Source organism: Pseudopodoces humilis, chromosome 2, assembly GCF_049639895.1.
Source record: "Pseudopodoces humilis isolate 2021_Gansu_Grassland_sample_001 chromosome 2, ASM4963989v1, whole genome shotgun sequence".
NCBI lineage: Eukaryota > Metazoa > Chordata > Aves > Passeriformes > Paridae > Pseudopodoces > Pseudopodoces humilis.
This window is the reverse complement of record NC_142201.1, coordinates 112,433,861-112,460,836: the sequence shown is the minus strand read 5'-3', so window position 1 is coordinate 112,460,836 and position 26,976 is coordinate 112,433,861. Positions and strand designations below refer to the sequence as shown.

At 38.2% G+C, this 26,976-nt stretch overlaps 1 protein-coding gene across 1 annotated transcript; it reads left to right on the top strand.

Annotated features, from left to right (window-relative positions):
• The first annotated feature begins 169 nt into the window (after window positions 1–169).
• On the top strand, window positions 170–26,976 carry ZNF654 (zinc finger protein 654). The gene is made up of 9 exons (XM_005524178.3): window positions 170–315; window positions 8,903–9,048; window positions 12,012–12,093; window positions 13,353–13,488; window positions 17,225–17,427; window positions 18,168–18,307; window positions 22,388–22,529; window positions 23,978–26,291; window positions 26,637–26,976. The coding sequence occupies exons 1-9, from the start codon at window positions 184–186 to the stop codon at window positions 26,642–26,644; spliced, it is 3,303 nt and encodes a 1,100-aa protein (XP_005524235.3). The 5' UTR covers window positions 170–183; the 3' UTR covers window positions 26,645–26,976.

Genomic DNA, 26,976 nt, shown 5'->3' with positions numbered 1-26,976 from the left:
CCCGCTCCCTCGAAGGGGCGGAGCCAGAGGTGAGCGGCGCATTGATAGGCAGCACGGGCGGGCCAATGGGAGCGCGGCGCGGCGGGGGCGTGGCCGGACGCTTGGCGGCGCGGCGGGGGCGGCTCTTCCGGCGCGGCGGGGCGGGGCGGGGGCGCTCGGTACGCGCGGGGCGGCGGGGCCGCCATGGCGGAAGACGAGAGCGACCAAGAGTCGGAGCGGCTCAGCGAGGAGCTGGAGGCGCTGGCGGCGCCGGGGCTCCCGGCCGGGCTGCCCGCTCTACTCCGCAGCCAGTACTACTGCCGCCGCTTCTGCCAGGTGGGCGCCGCGGCGCGGGGGGGCAGCGACGGGGGCAGCGGCGGACGGAGCCGGGCCGGGCCGGGCCCGCCGCGCTCTCGGGCCGTGAGGTGCGGCGTGCAGGGCGCGGCCCAGGGGAGCGGGGGCCGGGCCGAGCGGGCAGGGAGGCTCCTGGGGGGAAGGGATAGGAAAGGAAGGCGGCTCCCGGAGCGGGAGAGGGCAGGGAGAGCTGGGGGCGGCTGCGGGGACACGCGTGGTGCTGCCGGTGCTGCGGACAGAACGATTCCGGGTGGCCTCGCCTTCGAGGCGGAGGGAGGTAGAGAGGTAGGTAGGGCCTCGGGAATAGTTCTCGTGTCGCTGACCGAGTTAGACCAGGGTGTTTTCTGATTTTTAGGGTTTTGTCCTTTGGAAAGCAGCGTTTTCTTGATGCGGGCCCGGTGTTCTTGTGCTCCTCATAAGCCCTTTAGGTGTGCCTTGGAAAGTAACAAGCACCAACAGGTTGCTTTTCCTGGTTGCTTTCATCAGCAGGTGTGATGGAACATTAGTTACCTTTGGTGTTTTCTTGCTTGAATGCAAGCCACTTGCTTGCTTCCCAAAAAACACAGCCTAGAGGTCATTTTATATAGAATGGCTTCATTTTATCAACTTTTTGACTTGCCTTATCACTACAGTTGTCTTCTGCCATCTAAAGAAATGTGATGTCCTGTTGTCACTTTGTTCTTTCATTCACTTCGTACTGTCATTCAGTGAAACATCCTGTTTGGAATATTATTTACTGTTATACGTGCTTACAATAATCTCGGGGTGCATTCTGCTCTCTGAGCCCGTAAGTTGCGTTTTGGGGCTGTCGATTCTTCCCTATTTTTTTCTGGTTCACGATCTCTCAAAAATTGTGGAGCCAGTAAAAGGAGAAGCTAATGCTTTTGGAAGTCTGGCATTTTTGACAACTGTAAGCAATGACAACCACGTTTGATTATGTTTTCTAGTTGGAAAGACTTTTAACTTTTGCTCAGGCCTGAGGGTTTTATCTTAAATTTTTCTCTCTGTGTTTACTGTATGTTGAATTTATTGTGTTCAGGAGGTGCAGACAAGATGATAACTACATGTACGAATGTCAATCCCAGGGAAATATATTAATTATTAGGAAACAGAAGAGGGTAAGAGCTGGGGTAGAATTTTCATGTGAAATAGTTGTATCACAAGTATTTTATGTGCTATATATCTAGTGTTGACTTCTCCTGCAGTTTTGTTTTTTTTTGTCTAGGGAGGTTGCCAAACACTTTCCCCTACTTTGAGTTGATGAACTCTCCAGAAAAGCAGCCAATGTTCTGAGTATGTAAAGGGCTCTGCTCCTTTTCTCTTAAACTTTCTTTTTAACAATGCACAGTTGAAATAATTCTGATGAGAGTAAGTTAATAATATATTAACAGTTTGTCCTCAGGGTTTGTTTTTTTTTTTTTTTTGTTTTTTCTTGTTTTGTGTAAGTTTGGCCTGGTGTGAACAGCAGTCATGTGCTCACTCAAGGTAATCAGTGTTTTGTTGAAGCGTGTTTTTTAGTAATGGGTTTTTCTACTGATTTAACTATGCAAACACAAGATCCTAAGGGGTGTGCTGGTGTGAAAAGCCTGTAGTTGTGTGACATTTATGGTTTGACAACAAATGAAGTTGAATGTGCTCCATATAAGCCCATTTTCCCTCATGGGACTGACACTGTGTAATTATATATGTAATATATATTTGTGCTTTTCTGTCCAGATCTTCTGAAGGAGGTATTTGGCTGCTGTCCCCCTCACTCCACTTTGCACTGATAACGCAGATTTGCTTGTCTTCATACTTCTTTGGCCTTTCTGATCGTCCCAGTTTGCCTCTTGTGCTCTCGGTTTTGTGTCCAAAATGTAATAGCACTTTAGAAATAGTTGTTTAGTCATAGTGCAGTGAGACTGAACTCCCCAACAGAAACATTGTTATTTTCAGAATAACAACCTATCAAAACATGTGGCTGTGCTTGAGACACAGTACTGAAGCTTGCTCCCATCTGAAAATAGTATTGTTTAAATTGCTTGTAGTTAAGCTGTTGAAGTCTGTGAGCATCTCTCAGTAAGAACTACAGGAGAAATGAAGCAAGGTGTAAATAAAGCCTTTTTCAGTCTGTAGATCTGTACACAGAAAATCCTCCTGATCTTTGAGTGGCTTAGAGCTTGAAATGCATTGGTGTGCACATCTTTTATCCTTGAATGATGTTAGAAAGGTAAAAAAAAATGCTGTAAACAGCCAGACCCACTTCTCTTGAGGCCTGAAGTATTGTGGCTCAACTTCACTTTTGGATCAATTAAGTACCAGTTAAAAAAGATGAGATGTCAGGATTATGAGAGCATTTTCCATAGATTTGTGGTTAATCACAATTTAGTGGTACAAGATGCAGTTAGAATGTGGCATCTTGAAGCCCATTTGTAGTTTTGGGATCTATGTCTTGTAGGTGCTCCTGGTCATTGTCATTACAGCCTGAACCTTTCAAGGCAAAATGGAATAAAATGATTTATTGGAATGTTGAGATTGATGACATGAGCAAAGCAAAAATCAAGCTTTCTGTGGCTGGAAGAGAAAAGACAGTTGGAAGATGAGTCAAGTACCCAGCTTATGCATGTCACCAGCTGTTTCTATGCTACTTTCTACAGTTTGCTGATGTGGCTTTTCTTCTTATTTGTGGAGTTCCAAACCCACTTGGATGTTGGAAAAAGCAAATCTGCTGTTCCTAACTTTGGCAGGCAAAAGAACAACGCATCTGTAACTACTTTGTAAGTTAAAGACATTTGAAAGGTGGTACCTAGAAGAAGCTGCCTCAGCCTAAACATTTGGAAGAGTTTCAGCTTGTGTTTGTATGCAGAATTTGAAATTCTTTCCTGAGGTTTCTCAGGAACCATAGCCATTGAGAGGTTCCTGTGAAACTGAAATACAAATGGTGAAGGGCAGTGAAAATAGCATAGATGGTGACTTTTTTGGTACAAAGGTTAAGGGGAATGCTTTTGTAATTAGAAGAATGAATTTCCAATTTTACTTGGTTTAAAAACAAACTTTAATGGCAAGCTGGAAAATGGATGTAGCTTCCTTCATTGCCCTGGAAGTGGGTACAGTTTTATTAATTAGAAAAAGAAATTAATTTCTTTTTCAGGATATTTTCTCATAACTTTAAATACTATCAAAATAATACAAGTTGCTTCCAGCATTTCTGTAGTTGTCCTCAGGGCTGCATAACTGTACTAGATGTTATTTTATGTTGTTGGTACTGACTGGAATAGACACCAGGTGAGTTCATCTCAAGTAACAAGGTGATGCTGTGAGGCATAAACACGCCTTGATCTGTTCTTCCTGTGGCATCAGCTTACAGCCTTCCAGGATGATTCCACCCCTGAAAGAAAGATTACCTCATTTGCTTACATTAATTGGTGGAAAAACAATTATTGGGCTTATAAAAAAGTTAAGTAGAGTAGTAAAATATAGTAACACACCAGAGAAGATAGTATTTCCTGGATTTATTTTAGGCAGGGAGGGATGTGTGACTCAACTGTTGTTTGTCTTGCTTTGTGGTGATGGAAGTAAAAAAAATACAACTTTAGATGTTTGTTCTTCTTACTTTGGGGTTAATGTCATTACACACTTTTTGCGCCCAAAATTGAAAGTTTTTGCTTTTGTCTTTTGCTCTGAACTTCAAATCAATAGTGGTTAAGTTGTTTTTATATTAAAAAAACAAAAGCAAAACAAAACCAGAACAATCCCCAAACTGTTAGGTTAAACCAGACTTCTGCTTTATCAAATTTTATGCCTTTGGGATCCATATTTGATCTACATACACCATTTTTAGGCTCAGTTACACCCGAATACTAGTAGTGAAAAGTGATTTCTTCAACATCCTTGAAGCTTATTTCTCTGAAAAGGAAGAATCTGTAATTTTTCACCACCTATTTGCTCGTGTAATAATTTGTGGTGTTGATGTTTGGGGGGTTTTGTACTTTCCTGAACAAATATGCTTTATCCTTGTTAATGGCTCAAATTTTAAGAGCACCACTGTAAGTTGTATTTGACTTTTTCATGTTTTTGAGTGTTGATACGACTTGTTACATGAAAGCTTGCAAAGGGCCAATCATACATTCCAGTAACTAAATTTCAAAGAGTACCATATCTACTTGAAACGATTTAACTTTAAAAACCTGTCATGGTATTTTTTACATGTGGGACTGGGGAAACCAGCGTGTTCAGTTTACCTATTGGTACTTTAGTGTTGTGCTGCTTGATATTCAAGTGAATTCATGTTTAAAAGGAAATCCTTATGAAACAGATGTGGCAAAATCATGTGGTGTTTACTGCCAAGTTGGGTGCCAAGGTGAACTTCCAGTTGTGGTGAAGATTTACCTCTCTGCAGAAGGGTGTCCTTGGGCCGGGTTAGGTGGTGTCAGACGTTCCTCTGACACTTGATGGGAAAACTGATAAGGGTCTGTCATGCAAAACTGGGCTGTTGTGGGTGAAGTGAGCTTGGCTCCTCAGTCAATTCATGAGAATTCACAATAGCAGTTGAATTGCAACCTCTTTATCTGAAGATTGATTCCTTCTGGCTTCCAGTCTTCAGTGCTTTTGTCATTAGCCGCATAAAATCTTTTCTTATTCACATACTCTGGGTGGTTCTCCTCAGCTGTTGTGCCTGCTGTCCTCTTAGCTTTACCCTGGGAAATGATCTCTCTGTTTTACAAGTGGGATTAGGAAGTTGGTATTTTCCAAAAGAAACATTTGTGCAATACATTGGAGACTTTTCTTATCTTTGTAACATCTTTTTACCTTTCTGAAACTTTCCTCTTTGACACTTACAAACATCTTGGTATTCCTACTTCTCTAGGCTTTAATGCCTTTTCATTGCATATAGCTTTTGTATGAAAATAAGTTCATGATTTTTCCCTAGAAAATGTATTGGGATTATAATTTAGAAAGCGGTTGCAGGTTTTTATATCTAAAGGAAGGATCTCCATTAAGTGATCCTTCTGTCTGTTTGATAGTTTTGCTACATGGGTTTTTCAAGTTAGAGAAGGCACTCTTAGTGCAGGAGGTAATGCAGAAATCCATGTTACATCCTTTTGTTTAGATGAGGAAAAAAAGTAATTGTACTTCTTCACTGGTACACCAGTAAATTGTATTTTACTGGTTACCAGTGATGTGGATATGAGCATTTGTGTGTTCATAAGATTGACAGTTCACACTTTTATATATATTTTATATGTATTCTATTAGCTGACTTTCATTTGGAGGGTGAGGTGCTAATCAAAATGAGGAGGAATATTTCTGTTTTTCAGTATATATATCTATCTCTTATCCAGAAAGCATACATAGGAACACTTACTACAGTGGTCCAATCGGCCCAAACTGAATTAATGTATAGTTTTGACTGTTGTGCAAGTGACAGACTATATACATACATGACTTTTTGGCTTGCTAAATGTGATGTACCAATCTTGGGAATTGTTCTATGCTCAGGCAGGCTATGGAGATGGATATTTTGGTGATTAAGAGTAGGGGGAAAGCATTAAGCTTTAAGGGTAGAAACTTCTCTTATAGGATGTGTCATGCTGTTGCTGGGTGCTGTGTTTTCTTTTGCCAAAAGTGTGATTATGTTTGGTGACTCCTTATGTAATATTCACATGTGAATTGGAGTAAAGCCATTGCTTACATATTTTAGTATAAAGCCATTTTAAACTTTCACATTTTAAGTAATATTTCATATTACCCTGAAGTCATCAGGGTTTTCCTGCTCTCTATTTGGATAGTAAAATCCTTATTTGTAAGGACATGGTTGGCTTTTTTGTATTTGGAAACAAAACAAAATGCTCTTCATGCACTGAGCAGGTTCAAAAGATAGTTTAAAAGCTGTGATTATTTCTTGTGGTGTTTCCAGGAAGAGTAAATGTAGTGTTACCCAAGTTCTAGAGCTGAACTTTGGTATCTGAGCTGCTCTGGTATTTCTGCTGATCAGGCAACTGGTGGTAGGTGTTTAATTTTCAGGAAACTTCGTTTTTTCTAACCTTGCCCACATGTTCTCTCATGTGACAACCCTTACATATGTCTATTATAAGGAATGACAACCATTATATTTGCCAAGAAGCTTTCTGTGTCTGAAAACTATAAAGAGAAAAACTCAGATAATTGTTGTGGTTTTAATCCCATGGTGACTTTACTGTTAAATCTCACAAAAACTATGAGAGTAATACTGTTTGAAATCTTAGTAACGATAAGCTTTTAAAATTGGTAGGATTTGTAGCTTCTTTTTTTGTTGTGTGTAGGAATAGGAAAAGCTGTAGCAACTTGTGGCCTAGCACTGCGTAAAACATTTGGGGTTTGTGTCCTGTGTATTTGTAAATCTAATCATTTGCAATGCTGTTTCTCTTAAGTCTTTGAAATATAGCCAAATAACTATATATGTGCATATTTAATCACTTAGAATATGTGTATAATTAATCAGTTAAAACATAATATTCCAAGAAAAGCTATTGCTTCACTAGTTCAGGTTTTTAATTACTACCTTGTTATTTTTGGAGTTAGCTGCCTTAGCTGTGTGCTCAGGAATTTTTGATAAGTCTGGTCTTGATTTTGTTTTAATGGGACACATCTGAGTCTTGGATTTTCCTGTGAGTTATTTAAACCTACTGAAGGAGGAGAAGTAGTGTATTGGTGTGGGAGAAAGGTGGAGCTGAATGGGGAGTTTGGTGTCAGGTAGATGCTTCAACCTCCTTTCAGTATCTTTATCTGCTCTAAATGAGAGGGAAAACAAAACAGGCCCGGTCCCTCTGTGTTTACTAGCACTGGCAGGTACAGACAGACTGGGGGGGGTAGGATGCTTTAAGAATATTAAAAATTGCACTCTAACAGAGAACTTGAAAGCAACTGTTACAAAAAGTCACATATAAAAGATTGCTTTGCTTCTGGTCTTCTCTCCTGAGCGCTGGACAAGGAACAGGCCACTGTGCTTTGACAATATTATGTGCTTCTTTTTTGGTTGGCTTCATTACATTGAAATTAATGTGTCTGTTCAAAATGTGCTGATAAACTTTTACTTATGTTCTGCTTTGCAGTCCTGTTTCAAAGCATGGCATCTTGAGTGTTTTGTACAAAAAAAAGAGCTTGGTTTCTATTACAGAAGTTATTCCATGGGATTACTTAAAAACAGACATTGAAGTATACATTATTCCCTGCCCCTCCTTATGTATAGAATGTGTGTGAAGTGTGGTTTAGAATTTATTTTATGTTTAGTTTAGCTTTTTGTCCATACACTCCCCACACCCCCATCTTTTCCTGATTGTTGCAAATCTTCTGAGGATTGACCAGTTAGACTTCTCTTTTCCTGCCACTGAAGAATTAATGGTTTCAGGTTATCTACATTCAGCGAAAAGGTTGCTATTCCTACTTTTCCTGAGCAGTTTGGGATGAGGGCACTGTTGCTGTGAAGCTATTTCGGTATGTTTGAGTTGCAGAACAACTGCCAAGCCAAGGTGGTGTTGCTGTTATGTTCCTTTCTCTGCTGGCTCTGGTATTTGTGTGACAGAGGAGCTGGTGCAGACTGGGACTGATGGCTTTTTTTTGGAAGAGGATGTTCCCTGCCCGTTCTTTCCTAATTGAGATTACATTGGGTTCAGATGAGTGCTGGAGGTGCAGTGAGGGCTGTACAGTGGGACACAAAATGTTGTTTTATTGCTTGAAATCATTTATGAACTTATCTGTACTGTGCCTATCAGGTGCAAGAATTGTGAAACATCCTGGTGGGAAGTGATACTTTATTTCTACCTTTGTTTGACCTTTTGGAGGCTCACACCTCAAAAGGATGTTTTTCTGTCTACTTTGTTTTTCTAAGGCTTTTGTGGTTTTCTATAAAAGGAACTTGACTAAAACTATTTCTGGGAACTCTTAATAGATCTGTGAGGCAGGACTATCTTACAAAATGTTTGGTCTTCTTAGGAAGAATATTCACCTACAAGTCTGCTTCTTCTTCAGTTGACCTAGATATTTGCTGCATTAAGCTAACAGTTTTTCAAACAAATGATTAAAATAAGTTTGGAAAACTTAGAATCTATGTACAGAGTATGAATCCATCTCTGCTGCTGCTGCCTTAGATCCATCCTATGTCTAAATAAAGCCAAATTTACTCATTTGATCAGTTAAGGAAGAGTGACTGGAATGTTTGTCTCTGCTGACATAAAGGCTGGAAGAATGCAGGTTACTCTTTCCCCTCTTGGAAAGTTTTTAGACTAGAACGTCTGGATGTTGTTACAGACTCTTAATTAGCATCCCCTTGCAAAATAAAAACTTGTGTTTAAGTGCAGAGTGCAATATCTACTATGGTATAGCATAAGAAGAAAGTATTTCCTGTCTTATCCTCTGAAAAGAATATCTGAAGATCCCTTGTGATATTCTTTTCACTATATAAGTCATAAACCAGAAAACAGTGAAATTTTTTAGCTTACAAACTCTGCTCCTGAGGGAGAAGGAGGGGAGCAGGTATAGTGTTAACTGCTTCCTCTTTCTGACCAAGGAGGATGTCTTGGATAATAATCTATATTTCCACGTTTTTGCCTAGGTTGTTGAAGACTATGCTGGAAGATGGCAGGTCCCTTTGCCTCAGCTCCAGGTGCTGCAGACGGCACTGTGCTGCTTCACGTCTGCCTGCGTGTCATTCCCAGCCGAATGTGAGCACGTACAGTATGTGCTGAGTAGCCTTGCTTTGTGAGTACTTCTTCATTTTTATTATTCCTTCCTTTATAATAGCACAGCAAAAGGGTTTCAGATCCTCAGAGCTCCCTAGAAAGGTTTTACAGGTGGTGTAGCTACACAGAACCAAGAATTACTAAGTAGAATTTAGTTTTGTCTTTTTTGTATCCTTGTTAAATATTCAAGTAGGCTATGACAGGGTTTTGTCATAAGGGATGTCTGGCAAAATGAATAATCTCAGAAATAAGTGATTATCATAACCTTAATTTGGAGTATTTGAAGACCAACCTTTGCCAGTAAATAATTTTAAGTCATTTATCTCAAGTTTTTACTTCTGTACTTCTAGTGATGTAATAAGTGAAGTACTTCTTAAGATAATTTTCTTGAGAGAGAAGTTAGTTACTTTAAAATTGTTTGGATTTTTATGTTTGAGTCATCAAAACGCTTACAGGAATTACTTGTCATGCAGTTAACTGACCCAAAGTCACATTCAGCTGCAAGAATTGCTGAATGTTCTGCCATAAATTTTGCTCTGATTTCAATTTTCTAGATGCATTGGTCACTTTCCTACATGAAGACTGGAAGTGTCAGGGTAATAAGTACATAAGGAAAAATAAGTGTTGTCTTTATATGTGGCTGAAGCTTCACTGTGGACATTTCCTGTTTTGTGTGTGTGAAACAGTTTGACAGAGGACTATTTCTGGCATCATAAGACCACAATGTTCAAAGTTATGTCAAAACATGGTGACATCTGTTGCTATGGGTTTTTTCACTAGTTTTAAGGGAAAAAAATCGAAGTTCAAACCATGTTTATATGTGCTTTTAAATAGCAAAGCTTGGGAGGTAGAAAGGTGGAAATGCAGGTATTCTTTTGGATGGATACGTTCTGATAATTGACAAGTAAATTGGTCACTTAATTCCTGTCACCCTTGTCTGTTTTGTTTTTTGAGACTGGGTTTACTCAATGAAATTTGCTTCCATTCTAGGATATCAGATTATTTATTCTTCTGCCTGGCTAGCACAGTTTTGCATGTGATGTGATATAAAGGGATCCCAGGGCTTAGTAGCTGCAGTTACCTGGGTAACCTTGCTTGAATCTCTTTTGAAAATTCACTGTGTATTAGGTCTTAGTTCTTGGAGAGCAAAACTCTGCCTGACTGTATTGTCATCCTTGAGTAAGATTTCCTTGGTAACCAGACAATAAACTGGTAACAGGAGCAACTGGTTTATTTCCTATACTTAATAACCTTGCAATTCGTATCGAATGAAGCAGCATCTGCTTAATGTCAGGGGGTTTTATAATGGTAGCACACTGGTGTTTTTAGGCAATCTTGTGATGCCAAGGCAGTGATGTGATCAATCTAGATGGATATAAATGTGGATATGCAGTGCTGCAAACAGTTTTGAGGTAAACAAAGTTGGAACTGACTAGTCATTTTAACTGGAGACTGGTGATGAGGAAATAAAAATATTTTGATGGTTTCCGGTATTAGACTGTGAGCAGGTGCATTGATAAAGCAGAAAATCACAGTTTACACTTGTTCACTATTGGCTTCCAGATTTTTATTTTTTTTTTGCAAGATCCTCCTCTTTTTAAATCAGTCAAAGCAAATTTAAATACAAGCATGCATCACTTGCTCAAACTCGTTTTGTCTTATTATTTAAGTTCCAGTTTGGTTGCTTGCCAGATCATGACTCATGACTGACCTTTCCTGAGAATCAAGTGTGCTGCAAAATTTTGTTTCACATGAAATGAGATAATGTTTTTTCAGAACCAAGTACTTATTTGGGTATGGATTGTTTTTTCATTGCATATTGTAATTGAGATTTAAGACCTAGCCTTGAGAGAAATTCTGTCACTGAATGTAATAGGTTTATATCTATTTCTCTAAGCCTGTTTCTGGCATAGTTAATCATTGGTTGAAAAAAAAAAATACTTCAGCATAACCCATTGTAAATCTAATTTTGTGGTACTTTTCCATTATTCCTATAGAGAACTTAATTTTTCCTGTGAGTATTAAGACTTTTTTAATGCCCAGTATTCCTAAAAATGTTACTGAGGAGAAAAAGGTGCCTTTAATTTGCACAATATTTTTTGAAGTCCTGCCTGTCCCTCTGAGAGTTGCTTGGTTCTTGTCTGCTGTTCTTGACTTTCTCAATCATCAATTGCAGCTCATTAGTGCAATGCCTGCCCGGTACTTTTTCCAGGTAGAAATGAAATTTCTCAGAATCTAGAGGCAGAACAGTAACATTTACACTGCAGATCCACGAGCTCTGACTGCCAAGTTTTTGATTGAATTGACTCAACTGCATTATCTGGAAGGAGGCTTTTATAAATGAAAACCTGAATTGAAAGGAGATCTTGAAAGCTGCTTTTTACCAACCTCTCTGATCCTGTAACAGGATTTAAAAGAAATAAAATGCTAGACTGGTATTTTAAGATGCTAAAAAACCATGGAGGCCACAAATATAAGTCTGAATCTAAGCAGCTTTTGGAAAGTGTTATCTTCACCCATTTCTACCACCTCTTTTTGGGGTAGCACTTGTGAATTCATCTTGCTGGACAGAGATCTGCTTAAAAACTTGGTGGTGGTAAAATTCAAGTTGTATGAATTTGAATGCCACACAAAACGTGAACGTAGTTTTGTTTGCATATTTGCACAAAAGCTATCCCTTTCTAAATAATCCCAAAAGCTTTTTTTGAAAAGATAGAATAATTAATACCTTTAAACCAACATCTTCATAGAAAGACTTCAGTTATGGCAAGACAGGCTGAAATGAAATAAAGTGTGTTTGTAGAAAGTGCCTAAAAACATGAATTGTTGGCCAGCAAAAACCTTTGAGTGACTCCATGTGGGCATAAGTCTAGAATTTACAGAATTCCTAATTTTGGTTAGAGTCCTGTGAAGAGACTTACAGTACTTTAATTTTTTGAATCAATGTTTTAAGTTTAACTTGTCGCTGTTTCTGTTTTTTAGGAGTTTTTTTGAATTGCTGCTGTTCTTTGGAAAGGATGAGTTCTATGAAGATCCTTTGAAAGATATTTTAGGTTCAATCCAGGTAGTGTTGCCTACTTTCATATAAATTTATAATATTATTTTAGTTGATGTAAAGACAGTTTTTGTGAATATATGACCTGGAGGAAACATGCCATTATAGTGAAAGAAACTCTGCTTGTTTATGTCTATTTGGAGCTTAATGTCATTCAGTTCATGACATGAAATATCATCTTGCCCCTCTGGTTTTAAACAGTAAATTTAAAATTAAAGCTTAATCTTAATGAAGTTTTCAAGTCAGCATAAACATGGATAGCTTAAATTGTTCTATTATTGGGTAGATTGAGACAGAGTTTTCTATGTCTACATAAAACTGCATAAAATAAATGACCCTGGATTAAAAACTTGTTTTCCCAGGTCAGTGTGGTGTTTGGTTTGTTTGGGTTTTTTTAATACCTGAACGGATTTTTAGGGTTGTGCCACCATGAGAGGAAACTTGGTAGGGAAAGAAAGGATGGAAAGGATCTATTAATACTGTTCAGTAAAATACAGTTTGAGAAAAAGCTCTTCCTTTGCTATTTTTATGTTGATACCTGTCTATTACTGCTTCTACAAATTAATGTGCTAGCACTGTTTCTGGATCAGTTGTGTAATCAAACTGGCAATGAAAAGCAGGTAATTATATGTGGATGGAAGCCATTCTTCTGCTGCATTTTTTGTTTCAGTATTAAATAACTTTCTCGTTACTAAAATGTTCTGTTGATTAATGGTGTTGTTGACACTTTTACAGCAAATAAGGTGCGGGGATGAGAGGGAACTTGACATGTGAAAATCATGGCTGGCTAAAGCATTCCATGGTATTACAGGCAAACATAATTCCTGTTATGTAGAAATCTGGGGAAAAGTGGTTGCTGGAGGCCTGGTGACTCATGGCTTAATTCAGTTTTCCCCTCAGAAATCACAAATCCAGCTCAACATGTCTTAAGTCTGTGCATGCTGCCATGAGTCGAAGACTTGTCTCAGAGTACACCAGTAATACCTCCAATCCAAGTTGGTTTTGCATTGTTATACAAATGGAAGGCTCTTTCTGAGGGCCCTAGAATTGTGAATTTGATCTTATACAATTCTTTATTGCTGTTTGTAGACAATATCAGTTGTTTTAGGGTTTTCTGTATGGTCAGTGAAAGACTTTGTAGCGCAAATTACTGACTGAGGAAATTCTCAGCCATGCATGGCTTTCTTGGTTTGTATCTCTGGGATGGCCTAACTATTTTTAGACAACATCTTTTTATTCTTTCTAATTGTTTCTCTTTTTACACTTAGGAATGTCAGAACCTTCTAAATAAATACAGGAATCTGAACCTGGAACTAGTGACTCGAATCATTCGAGATGGTGGACCATGGGAGGATCCAGTATTACAAGCAATTCTTAAAGCAAAGCCTGTGTCACAGGAATTAGGTACTTCATTTGTCACAGTAATTTTCTAGAGTACTGAAAAATGTGTTCAATTTTGCTTTTTAAAAATATATGGGATCAGGTTATCAGCTGGCATTGCAGTGTTTTAACTATTTTTCTGTAGTAAAATGGTCCCTTTCTTGTTTGAAAGAAAGCTGAATTTCTTTGCTGATTTAAGTCTGCTTTTATAATGTAGAGATCAGATTGGTCAGACACAGGTCGCTACAGAGTAGTTAATAAAATTGATTGGGTGGGTTTCCCAAATCTAAGTGTACATTTAAATCATGGAGAGCAACTTGACTTCAGTTGACTCCTGAAATAACGTGATTGGAGAAGATCTGATTTGTATTTGCCTCCTGGCACTATGACTCGTTTAATTTTTCTCTTCAGTTGTAAATACTTGGTCTTGTGGCTTTTCTTGGTTCTGTTTCCAATGATGCCCATGGCTACATGTGACAGCTGCTTTCTGTTTATGGATATGTAATTTCTGGAGCTGGGAAAGGTGCAGTTCATGGGAACAAAATCACTGGAATGTTAATGAAAGTTCCTAAGGGGATAAATACTCAAGCTACAGTAAAGTCTTTACTAACATGTTAAGCAACAGTGTTCACAGGGGAGCTCTTAAAAGTTGTTTTTATTTGATAGTGGTGGAAAATGCTAGTTCTTCCCTAGTTCTTACAGTGTAGTGCCTGATACAAACTCATCACTGTGTTTGTGACAGTGTGTTCACCGAGAGAAAGGAAGAGTACTAAAGTCAGGACAGCTCTGTGAGCTGCCTCCTTTACCAGAACAAGGGTTTGGATAGCAAATTAACATCATTATGCCTTTGTTGTTCTATCTCTTTTGTGAAGCAACTGCTGTAGCAACAGATTTGCCAATGATTTTATTAGATATCTCATAAACTTGTGGGGAAATACCTAAAGAAACAAAATAAAAACCAAGATGAACCTTGTTTTGTTCTGCATCGCATGATTTTGGTGATTGTGATGTGGAATTAGGTCTCGATCTCCATCTCTCCAGCAAAGAATTAGTTTAGTCCTTTGCTATAATGATTCTCTTGATCATCATGAATCCTCTCTCTGATGGGTAACAGTTTGAGGATGTTTGTTTTTAAGCTGGCAGAGCAGGAATGAGAGCTGTTATCACTAGATGAGTACTTTGTTCCCTTTTGTTTCAGGCTGCAGCTCCTTCCCCTCTGCTGAGAGATTTTTCTCTCCTTTTATCTTCTGATATCCCCACACACATCCTTGACACATCTCATCTGTGCTGAAAAACCTTATATTTTAGACAATTATATTTTGAAATATTGTTCTTTCTTCCTCTCACTTCCTCTAAAATTTGATTCTTGTGAAGTCTTGCACAAAGCAAACATCCTGTGCTGCTTTATAGGCTAGCAGTGTTTAGTGTGTATTTTGAAACTTGGCCATGTAGCTCTCTCAGGGGTTATTTTAAATAGAAAAAACTGTCTGTTGCTGAATCACCAACCATTCCTTGCAAAAATCAGTTTGTGTGAACTACATAATCCTGTCCTGGATTCATTAACTCCATGGAGAAGCTTAGGCCCAGATAAACCTCTCTGCGTCTGTCTTTATATGAGTTGTATTAAACTTGGAGATGTCACAATCTGTTTGGAGATGGCTGGAAACAAAGCAGCCATTGAGTTGAAAGAAAAATAGTAGGGTTGAAACATAGGAACAGTCAACTTGTAATGGACTGGGGAGAATAAGGTGAGCATCTAGAAGAGAATATTACAGAGGTCCAGTCAGATGGTTAATAAGTTTCTGAGTGGTGGTTGATGTCTGTAGCTCTAAAGCAAAGCATCACTGCCTGGGTAAGAATAAATGCTGTTTCTTAATGTATCACAGGCTTGGCCAAACGCTACTGTAGCTGGCAGTTGTCTTTGGCTTAGGGCATTAGAAGAGGTCTGTGTGCTGCCCTGGGAAAATAGGACATTCCACAACAGGGAGGGAACACTGCCCTGCCAGCAGCATCAATGAAACAGTTTGAAAACTGGAAGCTGTAGGAACCCTCATCCTTGGGAGCTCCTGCTGGCAGTGGTGTAGGGTATGGAGATGCCCTTCCCTGGGAGAGGAGTATGTCAGTCTCATTTCTGGAGCAGAAGGGACCTGAGAGTTCCCCACACCAAGTGGGAATGGTAGAACAGGGTGAGCTGTGCTGCAGAATGCCATTCTTCCTCCTTTAAGGGGCAAGGATGTTACAGACACTTGTTAGATGGGCAGCATTTCCTTACCTTTAGCACTTACCAAAGCTGAGTATTTCCAGCCTTATTTTTCAGTAATTCAGTAAATTTCTGTTGGGTAATACTTGCATACAAAACAGAGGATGTAGTTTATTTTCCTAAGGGTGGTAATTCAGAAAAGGAGAGGCCTTTACTTGGCTCTAAGGACCTTTCCATATCATGGAAAAGAACTTTTTCTTGCAGTTCATCACCACCATTAGACACAGGCTTTCCTTTTAGTCCTCGTTTTCTGAGTTTGTTCTCAAAAGTGCTAATGGATAGTGGGAATGAGATTTTTTTCTTACAGTGCATCTGTTAACAAATCAAATTGAAACCTGACACCTTGAATAATACTGCTTAAATGTTCATTAGCATGGAACACCGCTAACTTGCATAAAAATAAAGATGCTAGAGAAATCTTGGGTTTGAGTGTAAGGAATTATTTCAATCCTTAAAAAAAAGGCTTTAACTGAAAGCTTGTTGTACAAGTAATCTCTTCATTTTGGGGGAAAAAATGCTTTGTTCGGATTTTGGTTTTTAGTAACCATTTCTTAAGTATCACTTTAAGTTGCTTGTAATTAATACAGATTCCTTCTAAGGGGTGAACTTTCAGCCTTCACTGGCTTTAAATTGATAGTCTCATTCTTTCTTTCTTTATTTAAAACATGAAACACTAAAGTACTACGGTTGTAGTCTTGAGAGATATTTTAACTTTTAATCCAAAGAGATACTACAATCTGTATGATCTTGTATAATAAAGATGCAAAGCATGTCTTCTAGGTATTTCTGAATTTTCAGTTACTTCAATGTTGAGTATTTTCAGTATCTCACTTGAAACTATTTCATTCAAATATTAGTGTTAATATTATCTTATGGAGCTGAAAAAAACAGATTTCCAGAAATTAGGGGCCAGAATTTAAAGATATTTAGATAAGGATTGTGCCCAGTAGCACTTGCACAGGAAGATATGTTTTCCAAGCAAGCAAAATCAAGGCATTCAAAGCTTCTTAAGGCAATAGCATATGAATTGCAGTTAACATTTTTCACCACTTTGAGGTCTTACATTTTAATGGATAATGAGTATCTTGAGTTTTTTTTTTTTAATATTTATAATTATAGCTTTGGAAGTGATGTCAATCCTATACTTCTGACAGTCACATGGATTCCACTGTTGAGAAAGGAGCGAATTTTCTTTCTTTAAAATGGTCACATCTGCTTCTATATAATATAAATTTTACCAATCCTTTGCAGCACCTTGTGTTAACCTGTTAGTAACAAAATACTGAATTAGATTACTGGTTTAAAAAAAATAACAATTTCTGTTTGCAAGCAGAAGGGCAGATTTCTTATGGGATTTAATTTAATATTTTATAGACTTTTTTAGCAGAGCCTTTATTTTTTCTTAATATTATTTGTTATTAAAATCAGCATTACATTTAGGTATATTTGTTGTTTGGACTTCATATTCTAATTGCCTTTAAATCTTTCTTTTCTGTGCAGTTAACAAATATTTAAGCTCTGAAAATCCACTGTTCTTTGAACTCCGTGCCAGATACCTTATTGCCTGTGAACGCATCCCTGAGGCAATGGCTCTTATCAAATCTTGCATAAATCATCCAGATATCAGTAAAGATCTGTATTTCCATCAAGCTCTTTTCACCTGTCTTTATATGTCACCATTAGAAGATCAGCTATTCCAGGAGGTATTGTTTGTCAGTATACATTTCTTTTTTAAAATGAAGTGGTGCTTTATACTTGCTGTATACAAGTTGTCAAGAGGAGCATGTGGAACTCTGATTTTGTGGAACCAAATGTCATAAAATCAGGCAGCCACACTGGTATTGCTAAACTTAGTACGGGCTTAAGCTGGGAAAAGTTGAATGTGAAGTGCCTACAAATCTTGTTGACCTAAATGCAGTTTTTTGGTCAAGTATTCTTGTAGGTATATTCCCTAAATATTTTGTAACCTAAGTGTATTGACTATTTTACTATTGACTGTTTTAGTAAAAGCACTTGAGCCTAGTTGATATTAATTGTACATTTTATAGTTTTGTTAAAGTTTTTTAATGATGCCCTAATATGTAAAATGGCACTTGAGCTGAATGTAGCTGTATTTTATCACTGATAGCACTTAGTAGATAACAGTGCTTTTCTTAACCTTGTTTTAAGAACAAGACACCAAAAAGTGGCAAGAACAAGCAAAAAAAGTGCTTTTGTGTAGTATTTTAATTTCTCAGACAATTATTCTGATGGTCATAACTCTAAGAAATATGAAAGAACTCAAATTACTTTCAAAAACTTTACTTACAGATGTACACAAAAGCCATTCCAAAGACATTCTGTGCTAATAGCAATTCCTGAAGTTTTTAGTAGAGCAGGGTCTGATTGGTTTTGATTTCATGTCAGCAAATTGATCTAAATTGATTTTATTTTAATTGTATAGCACTTGTTGAGGACTGATTGCAAGAGTGGAATTGAGATCATCTGCAACACTGAAAAAGAAGGGAAGACTACCTTAGCCTTACAGCTTTGTGAATCCTTCCTAGTCCCACAGCTCCAAAATGGGGACATGTATTGTATATGGTAAATACTTTATTTCTGGGGAAGCAGCTGAGCAGAAAATACATGCTTATTGCCAAAGTGAAACCCACCTAACTTAAAAATACCAGATGAAAATGGTTTTTGAATGTTCCTGGTGCTTCTGTTGTGCCTGTTTGCCCTTTTACACACAGTCATATATAAGGTGGCCTAATAGTTCATAACTCTTATTTACTGTTTCAAAGTAACAGAAAAGTGAGCCTTTACATATCTTACCTAGAAGTGTAACATTTGTACATTTAGGCTTTAGCCATGTAGATATTTTGCTCTTTAACTGCAATGTGTCACCAATGTGCCTAAAAAGAGAATGTATGGTGCTGGAAACGTGCTGTTAATTATGGAAACCTGGATGTCATAATCAGAGGTATCACCTAGATGGGGTTTTCTAGAAAACATTGAAGATGTCTTCACACACATCCAATTATCTTGATACCTGCACTTGTTCTTAGGGCTAAGAATTGTTTTCTAGAGAGTTGTTAACAAATTTCATCATTCTGAGGACTGAAAGATGGCTAAGGAATAAAATCCTTCTGTTGAGCCTGTATAATTTCTAAAGGAACATCTGTATTCCTTGATAAAATATGCTTTCTTTGTGTATGTAGTTAAAGCAAAAATATACTAGCAAGGATTTGATAGAGATGAAATTATCAATCTGTCTAACTAATTTTAATATCAAGTTCAGAAGCTACCCTGGCTTTTTGTGTCCCCAGATTCTGGGAAATCAAAAAGCTTTGTTGTCTTGAGAAATTAAAGGAAGTCAGATATGATAATGTTTGGTTTGATATTAATATTTTTCCTTAAATGTTGGACTGTTGGATGAGTACTTGCTCAGTCAAAACCATTAGGGTTATGATAATGACATCCATTTATTGTACAATGTGTTAGCAATAGCTACTGGCATTTTTCATCCAATCCATCTAGGAAAAAATGGCTGGGACTGTCCCCATAGGAAAGAGGGAGTTCAACCAAAAAGGTGTGAGCTCAGTGGGAATTGAATCCATCTTTGCTGATTCCTGCCCAAAAGCTGTATCTCCCCATTTTTTACTAGGAAATTACAGGTGTAACCTCCATGGATTAATGCTTTCTGTTTGGGGGATTCATTCTTTGAAGAAGTGCATTTTTAATACTGTAATTAAAACTCCTTTTGCTGTAGTAACATGTTGACCTTGCTCTTACCTAGCTGATCATTAAGTTTTGCATCCTCCATTTTTGGATTTGCTGTTCAAAGCAAGATATATCTGTTTTTGCTCTGGCAAAGCAGATGTCAAAGATGAAATTCCAGTAGAGCCTCAAGTATTGTTTGATACCTGGTTTTCAGGGAAATAATGTTGGCATCTCTGTATTTTAATTTATTCAGAATACAGAAATTTAGAATCTTTGGAAGAGAGTTCAGAGCAGTTATGTCTGTGCAGCTCAAACAGATGTTTCATTCTTCACAGATGCTGAGCCTTAACAGTTGTGTTCCCAACAAGAACTTTGTGTAATACTTAATGGGTCATGGAAACTGCAGGAAAGCTTGTGAAGGCATGACTATACTGTAATCCAATTTTTTGAAGAAGTAGGAGCCAGGTTAAATTAATCTACAGAGTCTGTTTTCTCCAGGGAAGGTTTTAATGTCTCTAGCACAGTATAAATCATCTCGCCTTGTCTGGAACTGAGGGCCTTGCAGATCTAACAGAGATATAGCTGCTAACACTACAAGCAAAGATAAGACAACAAAACAGATTAGAAAGCTGTAAATAGCAGATATTTGCTACAGCCTATATAAAATCTTCAAGCTAAAACCATTAGCTGTCATATTGAAGGAAGATGAAATTTAAGCAGCTCAGTCACAAAACTCAAATTTTCACAGATGTTAAGAATAAATTCTAGATTCAGATGAACAAATTATTTTTCTGAAAAGAAATCACCAAGCAAGCTGTGCTTGGTAATACTAAAAATATTTTTTGTGCGAAGTACTGGTAAGAAATCAATTCATAATACTTTGTATCAAAGTGTTGTCTCTTCAGGAAGACATATGGTATTTTGGTGGAGCAGGCATAGATGGCCTTCCTTCTCTGATTTTTTAAATGCTATTTTGGCTGTTTCCAGGTAATTCCTATGCAGTAAATTCATTAAGTCAAAGAATTTTTACCACAGGTTTGATCAGTCTTTTGGCATACTGTGTTTTCTACTTACTAAGAGTAGCAAAGATTTAGATCCAGTTCAGTTAGGGAGGGTTTAACCATCACTTCATGTTGCTGGTGAAGGCATACAGTGGTTTTGGTATTTTGTAGGTAGTTAAGAGGCTGGAATGCATGGTTACCTCTGGTAAAGAGGTGCTCAGTTCTGTGATCTCCCAGTAACAATTTAAATTGTCCCAACAAAGTCAGAAATGGACATGAAAAGGAGAAGCCGTCGTGTTGACACAGAAAAATAAAACTAAAAGACTAAAATACTGTTTCATATTAGGGTCTAGGTAAATGGTGGTTAACACCTTGTTCTTCACCCATGCAGCTCTTCCTTCTAGTTTTCTGCTCTCCTTTTTCAGCTCTTTCCTTGTGCCTGCCTAGCACTTGTCTGAACACACAGCAAGCCCCTTTAACCACTAATCTCTCCGAAGAATAATTGGATTTTTCTCACATTCTCTGGGAGTAGTATTGAAATGGCTTGCTCTGAAATGGTATGAGGCAAAGCAGAGAATGAAACAGATTATTGAATTGAAACATATTACAGTAAAAATACTCGGTTCTTACTTCTATACTTCAGGTTGAGACTTCTACTGAGTTGTTAAGAATGGTTTAGTGCATGAAGACACTAATATCAAACTTGCATATGAAGTTTGCAAATATGTAGAATTCAGGTTTCCAGCCTGGTAAAGGCAGAGGTGAGCAGTCTGTATCTTTAGAAAATCAGAAAGACTAATTTTTTTGTGTGTAGAGCTGCTTATAGGTATCCCTTTTCAGTTTCCTCCATAAACTTGATCTTTCTTTCAATGTTCGTTCTCCTGTGTTCTAAATGAAAGAAAACAATCAAGGTCTCAATGTCAAGCAGAATTCTAGAGCTGTCCTGAACATAAAAGTTGAGTTGGTTTTGTTGTAGGCAGTTCTGTCACTTCCCTTCATTCAGACTGAGCTCACGAAGAGAAGCTTAATCTCAAAAAGTTTGTCTGACTCTGGAAATCAGCCAAATATTTTGTCAGTAACTAGGTTTGTTTTCTGAGGGAGGAGACTGCTGGAGTAGAAAAGTGTCTTCCTTCAGAAAATGAAAGTCAGTGGGTCCTGCTTTCATTGTAACATTGTGGTGGGATTTCTCCGGAGTCCTAACTGGAGCTACCCTTGTGTGAGATCTTTGTTCTGGCAAATCTTGTGACTAAAAGTTAGCCCAGTTGCCTCCCTAAGTCTCTGAATTAAAGTGCACAGAACTTTTATGCTGCAAACTTCAATTAGCTGTATTTTGTAGGCTAACACATCACTTGTGCAGAGTTTAGCAGTAATCTGTTCTTACATTTCCTTTTATCAGGCAGGAATGTTATTTGACTGCAGATCATGGAGATGTAGGATAGCTGTATAGCCTGAAACTTTGGTGTAAGTGCTCTAGGCAGAAAATTATGCTGTGCTAACTGGAGAACATCCCTACTTCCTGCCACATCAGGAGCTTCCTGTGCTGCTTCCTTGTTTCACATTCAAAAGCTTCTTTCCCTGAAGGATTCTTCATCCTTGTACTGGAAGTGACTTAATTCCAAGAGCACACAGATATTTATTGCCTGTGGTGTTGAGAGCTAGGTGCTGTTCCATCTGATTTTATTGTGCACTTCTCTGAAACTGAGCTGAATACATGAATGTTTTGTTGAATATTTAACTGGCTGGTTATAGGAGATACCCTGAATGCTTTAACAAAGTAATTAGGATGCATTTTCCATTGTGCATGTTGTGTGCAGTTGTGGTGTTAATTAGATCAGTATTACACCCTCAAATATGATTTTAGTCACAGAATATGCAAATAATTGTCTTTCATAATGCATTATGCTTAGTGAGAGAGTTCTAAACTTAATATAATTGGAATATTTTATTCTCTACCTAATAGGGACCTGATCTTCATTTGGAGTAAACTGCAGCTCAAATCTAATCCATCAAAACAAGTATTTGTGGACCAGTGCTACCAGCTTCTAAGAATTGCTACAAATGTCAGAGTAATTTTCCCTTTCATGAAAGTCATTAAGGATGAAGTAAGTTCTGTTTGTTTTTACCTCATCTTCCATTCTTTCGGTTACTGGTTAAAGTAAAGAGAAGTGATGTTTTTATTGTGTAGTGACCATTTTTGGTGGAAAGTTAAAAAAGAGGGGTTAGGGAAGGACATAAAATTATCTTTAAAATTCTGTTGGGTTCCAGAAGGGGCTTCAATATTAGATTTGCTTGGGTGGTTTTAAGATTTTTTTTTTTCTTTTTACTCATTTCTGAGATTTTCTGTTTTTGCAGCAAGTTTAATGGATAAGTCTATGGAATAAATGTGAATGATTTATTAGTTGGGGTTTTTTCAGCCTGACTTCTTGAAGAAATAAGATTATGTAATTGCAGGTACCCTTCATCCTCATTAAATTCTGAATCCTTTTACCAATTCTAATCAAATCTGTAAAAAAATGCTTAATATAACATAAAATGAAAGTGCAGAATAATACAGGAGAAGATGTTAATTTGCTTCAGAAAATTGTGCTGTATTTCATGCTTCAGATCTCAGTCTTGTTCTGTCCCATCTGCAAAAGGTGTCATGTGCAATGCTTTGCACACAGGCCTGTGAGTTGTTTCCCAGCAAATGTTATTTATTGTTGACCTGACTTAACAGAGCTCTTTCATATTTTGTGCCCTAAATGAATTCTAAATTATTTTGTCAGATCTAAATGCAATAATTTGCTACTGTTCAAGGGTATGTATTCTAAAATGCTTGTGGTGATATTAATAATTCTATTTGCATCTGAATAGTCTTATATTTTTAATAACCCCCTACTTATGGAGCATTGTCTGTTTGTTAAAACCCAAATATAGGAGGTATTAATTATTTCTAAATTTCCAGTACCTCTTTTGACTTTAATCTCTTGCCTGTTGGGCAGTGTATTTCTGATCATTACTGAGCGTCGTGTTCATGACAGGGCCCCCAGCCTGAAGTGTGGAATAGGAATTCTGCAGTTTTGGAAAATGAAGCCTTTTAGAATTCTTGGCCATGGGTTGTTATAGTTCTCCTGCTAGTTAGTCAAAACTGTGAGCAAAATTACCATGGTTTTTATGAAATTCAAACTAAAAAAAGTTAGAATGGCCAAAATATAGAGGAAACTGTCCAATTACAGTGTGAAACAGCCTAGGCATTGAGGAGGCAGGCAGAAGATACTGATAGATCAGTAGTTTTGTGGATCAGCAGTTTTGGTCTATATCCCCAAACAATTGTCTTTAACTATAGAACTGCATGGGGCAGAGCTGAAGCTTTGTAGCTGTACAGCTTTCAGTGCAAACCATTTTTGTGTCTGTATTTTTAACCTTGTTTGAGCAATATTTAAAAATGTTCGTGCCCTTGGGTGAAGTTCAGTGGCAGGATGCTTTCTGAACTCCTGTTTATCAATAGATGAATATAAATATGTGGGGTATTTGGGAATTGTTTACATACACTATGATTTCCTTCCTGCAGGTTGGTGAAGATGGCCTTCAGATCTGTGTTGAGATATGTGGGTGTGCCCTACAGCTGGACCTCCGTGAAGATCCCAACATGAAAAGTCTTATTTATAAAGCAATCGCTCATTTTCTGCCAAATGACTTGGAGATCCTCAGAATTTGTGCTCTCTCCATCTTTTTCCTGGAGCGCACCTTGGAATCTTACTACACTGTTGAACACTTGTATAAATGTGCAGATGAAGAATACAATGAGTGCACTAGTTCTGTTCAAAACCGCGTGCGGTTTGAGCTGCTGCCCATCTTGAAGAAAGGATTGTTTTTCGATCCCGAGTTCTGGAATTTCTTGATGATCAAGCAGAATTGTTTAGCGTTATTGGGGGATAAAGCCTTGGATGGCTTGAGTGAAAGTACACTGGAAAACTCTCCTGCAAATGTAGAGAAAACAGCAGAGTACAGGGCTCTGGGTGAGGAACGTGGCTGTTTAACAGATGTCAGCAATGGGGAGCTTGACCCTGGAAACTCTGGAGCCCGTTCCAAAGGGAATGCCAGGAAGAACCACCAAGCTCTTGAGCCATCCAAAACGTTGGATCAGACTGAACCAAGGCACTGCTGTGTGATCTGCAACAAGGAGTTCCTTGGGGATCACATAGTGAAACACGCACAAGCTCACCAAAAAAAGGGCAGCTTCTCCTGTGTACTTTGCACCAGAAAGTTCAGGCAGAAAGGACTCATGCTGAAGCACCTAAGGAATCATGTCAGGAAGATAGAAAGGCAACATCTTGCTGCAGCCCTTGAGACTTGTCAGGAGGCCCCGGCTCTTCATGAAGTGCAATGTTCTGCTGTTTCTGTGTCTCTTGAAAATGGCAATTCTGAGGGCTCCAAAGATACTGAACCAGAGGCTACAGTAGCTCCGAGTTCTGATCAGGTCCAAGAGGAGGCTGAGAATGCAGAACAGGTTTTTGATGCAGTGGAAAACCATCTAAGTGACCAGGATGATGCTACTGAAAACAGTAGTGACAGCTGTTTTAATAATGTTCCTGATGCTTTAAGTACAGAGAGCCTGCCTGAGGATGATGAGAGCTCCAGTAAAGAGTCACCCATTCTGCATAAAGTGAATGGAGTGTTTTGCCCTGAAAAAGACATTGATGCTTTGGATGAGGAAGGAACCTTTAAGTGCCCTGCTAATGGTTGTGCTAGAGTGTTTAAAAAAATAAGATTCCTCAACAAACACGCCAGAAAAACTCATCCAACTGATCTGAAGGTGCAACAGCATATAATGAAATGGAATAAAGGAAAATGCCGCTTCTGCCAGAGGAAATTTGCTGATTCCCAACATTTTATAGACCACCTGAAGAGACATGTGTATCCAAATGTTTACTTTTGTTTACACTTTAATTGTAATCAGAGATTTAAGCTGTCGACTGAGCTTGCAGAGCATACAAAAAGTCACAATGTGTTTAAAGCTCAGTGCAATTTCTCAAACTGCTGTGAGCTATTTGAGGAGCTCCCTTTGCTGTATGAACACGAGGCTCAGCATTACTTAAATAAAACCCCAGAATGTTCAGAAGATGCAAGTGAAAAAGATTCTTCAGATGATCCTTCAGAACCTTGTAGTTACCAAGATGATGATGAATCCGTTAATGAAAAAGAAACTGTAGATTTACCAATTCCAACCTGGAAGTCAAGGAAGGATTCTGCAGAACCAAAGACATATATTCAAAGTGTGGAGAAGAAAGCAAATAATGTAATTCACAATGGAAATGAAAGCTCATCTGAGGGTAGTGCTCCAGTTTTAAGTTTGATAGACCAAAAGACACCTGTGTTACAGCCAAATCCTGAAAACTGTAATGTTGTTAGTGACCAACTGGTCAATGGGCACAGTGACCCAGATCAGACATCATCCAAGGCATCCCAGATACCTTTGGACAGAGTAGCAGATGAAACAAGGACAGAAAATGGGTCAGTGTTAACAGTTTTACAGAATTGTCACGATGCACCACAAAATAGTGCTCCTGCAGCCTCACAAGTACCTTCTAAACCAAATCAGACAACAGAGACTACTTCATACGGTGTCATCTTAACAAAACCCTACGTCAGACCATTGCCTCCGAGCTACCTTGACGAACGTTACATTAGCATGCCAAAACGGAGAAAAATTTTGGCTGATGAAGTAGATGCTTATTCTGAACAAGACAAAATTTGTAGCAAATCAACAGAAAGATTTAGATGTGGCAACTGCTTGACCATCTACTGTAATTCAGAAGCACTTGAGGCTCACCTTGCACAAAAGAAGTGTCAGACACTCTTTGGATTCGATTCAGATGATGAAAGTAAGTCCTGCAGTCCTTCCGTATTGGTTTCTTTGGCAGTCAATAACAATCAGAAAATGGTCTTTGAAAACAGGAATAGATAAGACAGACACTAACTAAATCACAGTACTCTGCTAAATTGAAATTTGCTAAATTGGAATTTGAAATTGGACACGCTGTTCAGAATAAGCAAGAGGTGGTGAGAATTTGTAGGCAAACTAATGGAAAAGACTTCTGATAAAACAGAATGAAGTAATTCAATCAATCTCTCTTTCCTTGCATATTTGAAACAAAATATGGTGAAAAACATAAGCAGTGTTCTAGATTTAAGAAGTTACTCACATTCTGATCTTTCGTCTTTTACAGGTGCCTGATTCAATGTTATGGAGAGAAGTATCAGATGAGGAGTGGTGTAAAGAAACACTACATGAAACAGCATCAATTTGTTTCCCAGTTGGCCTTAATCATGAAGCAGTCTCGAATTCCTATAGAAAAACATGACCTTGATAAAGACAAAGCACATTTTCTAGACAAAACTCACAGAGGAGTAATAGGAGCTCTGCAGGTCTTGAGTCCAAGAAAGTTGCTACAAAACCCCCAAAGTACCAGTTATCCAAAAAAGCCATGTTCATTCCAAATGTATGATTGAAGCTTAATGGCACAGCTTTTCTAGCGTGAAAGTTGAAGGACAATAAGGCATAGAGGT

What these genes read in the sequence shown, in the direction of transcription:
- ZNF654 (XM_005524178.3), top strand. Translation starts at nt 184, where the DNA reads ATGGCGGAAGACGAGAGCGACCAAGAGTCGGAGCGGCTCAGCGAGGAG. An exon ending in GTGCTGAGTAGCCTTGCTTT is followed by an intron (nt 9,049 to 12,011) that starts GTGAGTACTTCT and finishes TCTGTTTTTTAG; the next exon opens with GAGTTTTTTTGAATTGCTGC. An exon ending in TGAAAGTCATTAAGGATGAA is followed by an intron (nt 22,530 to 23,977) that starts GTAAGTTCTGTT and finishes TCCTTCCTGCAG; the next exon opens with GTTGGTGAAGATGGCCTTCA.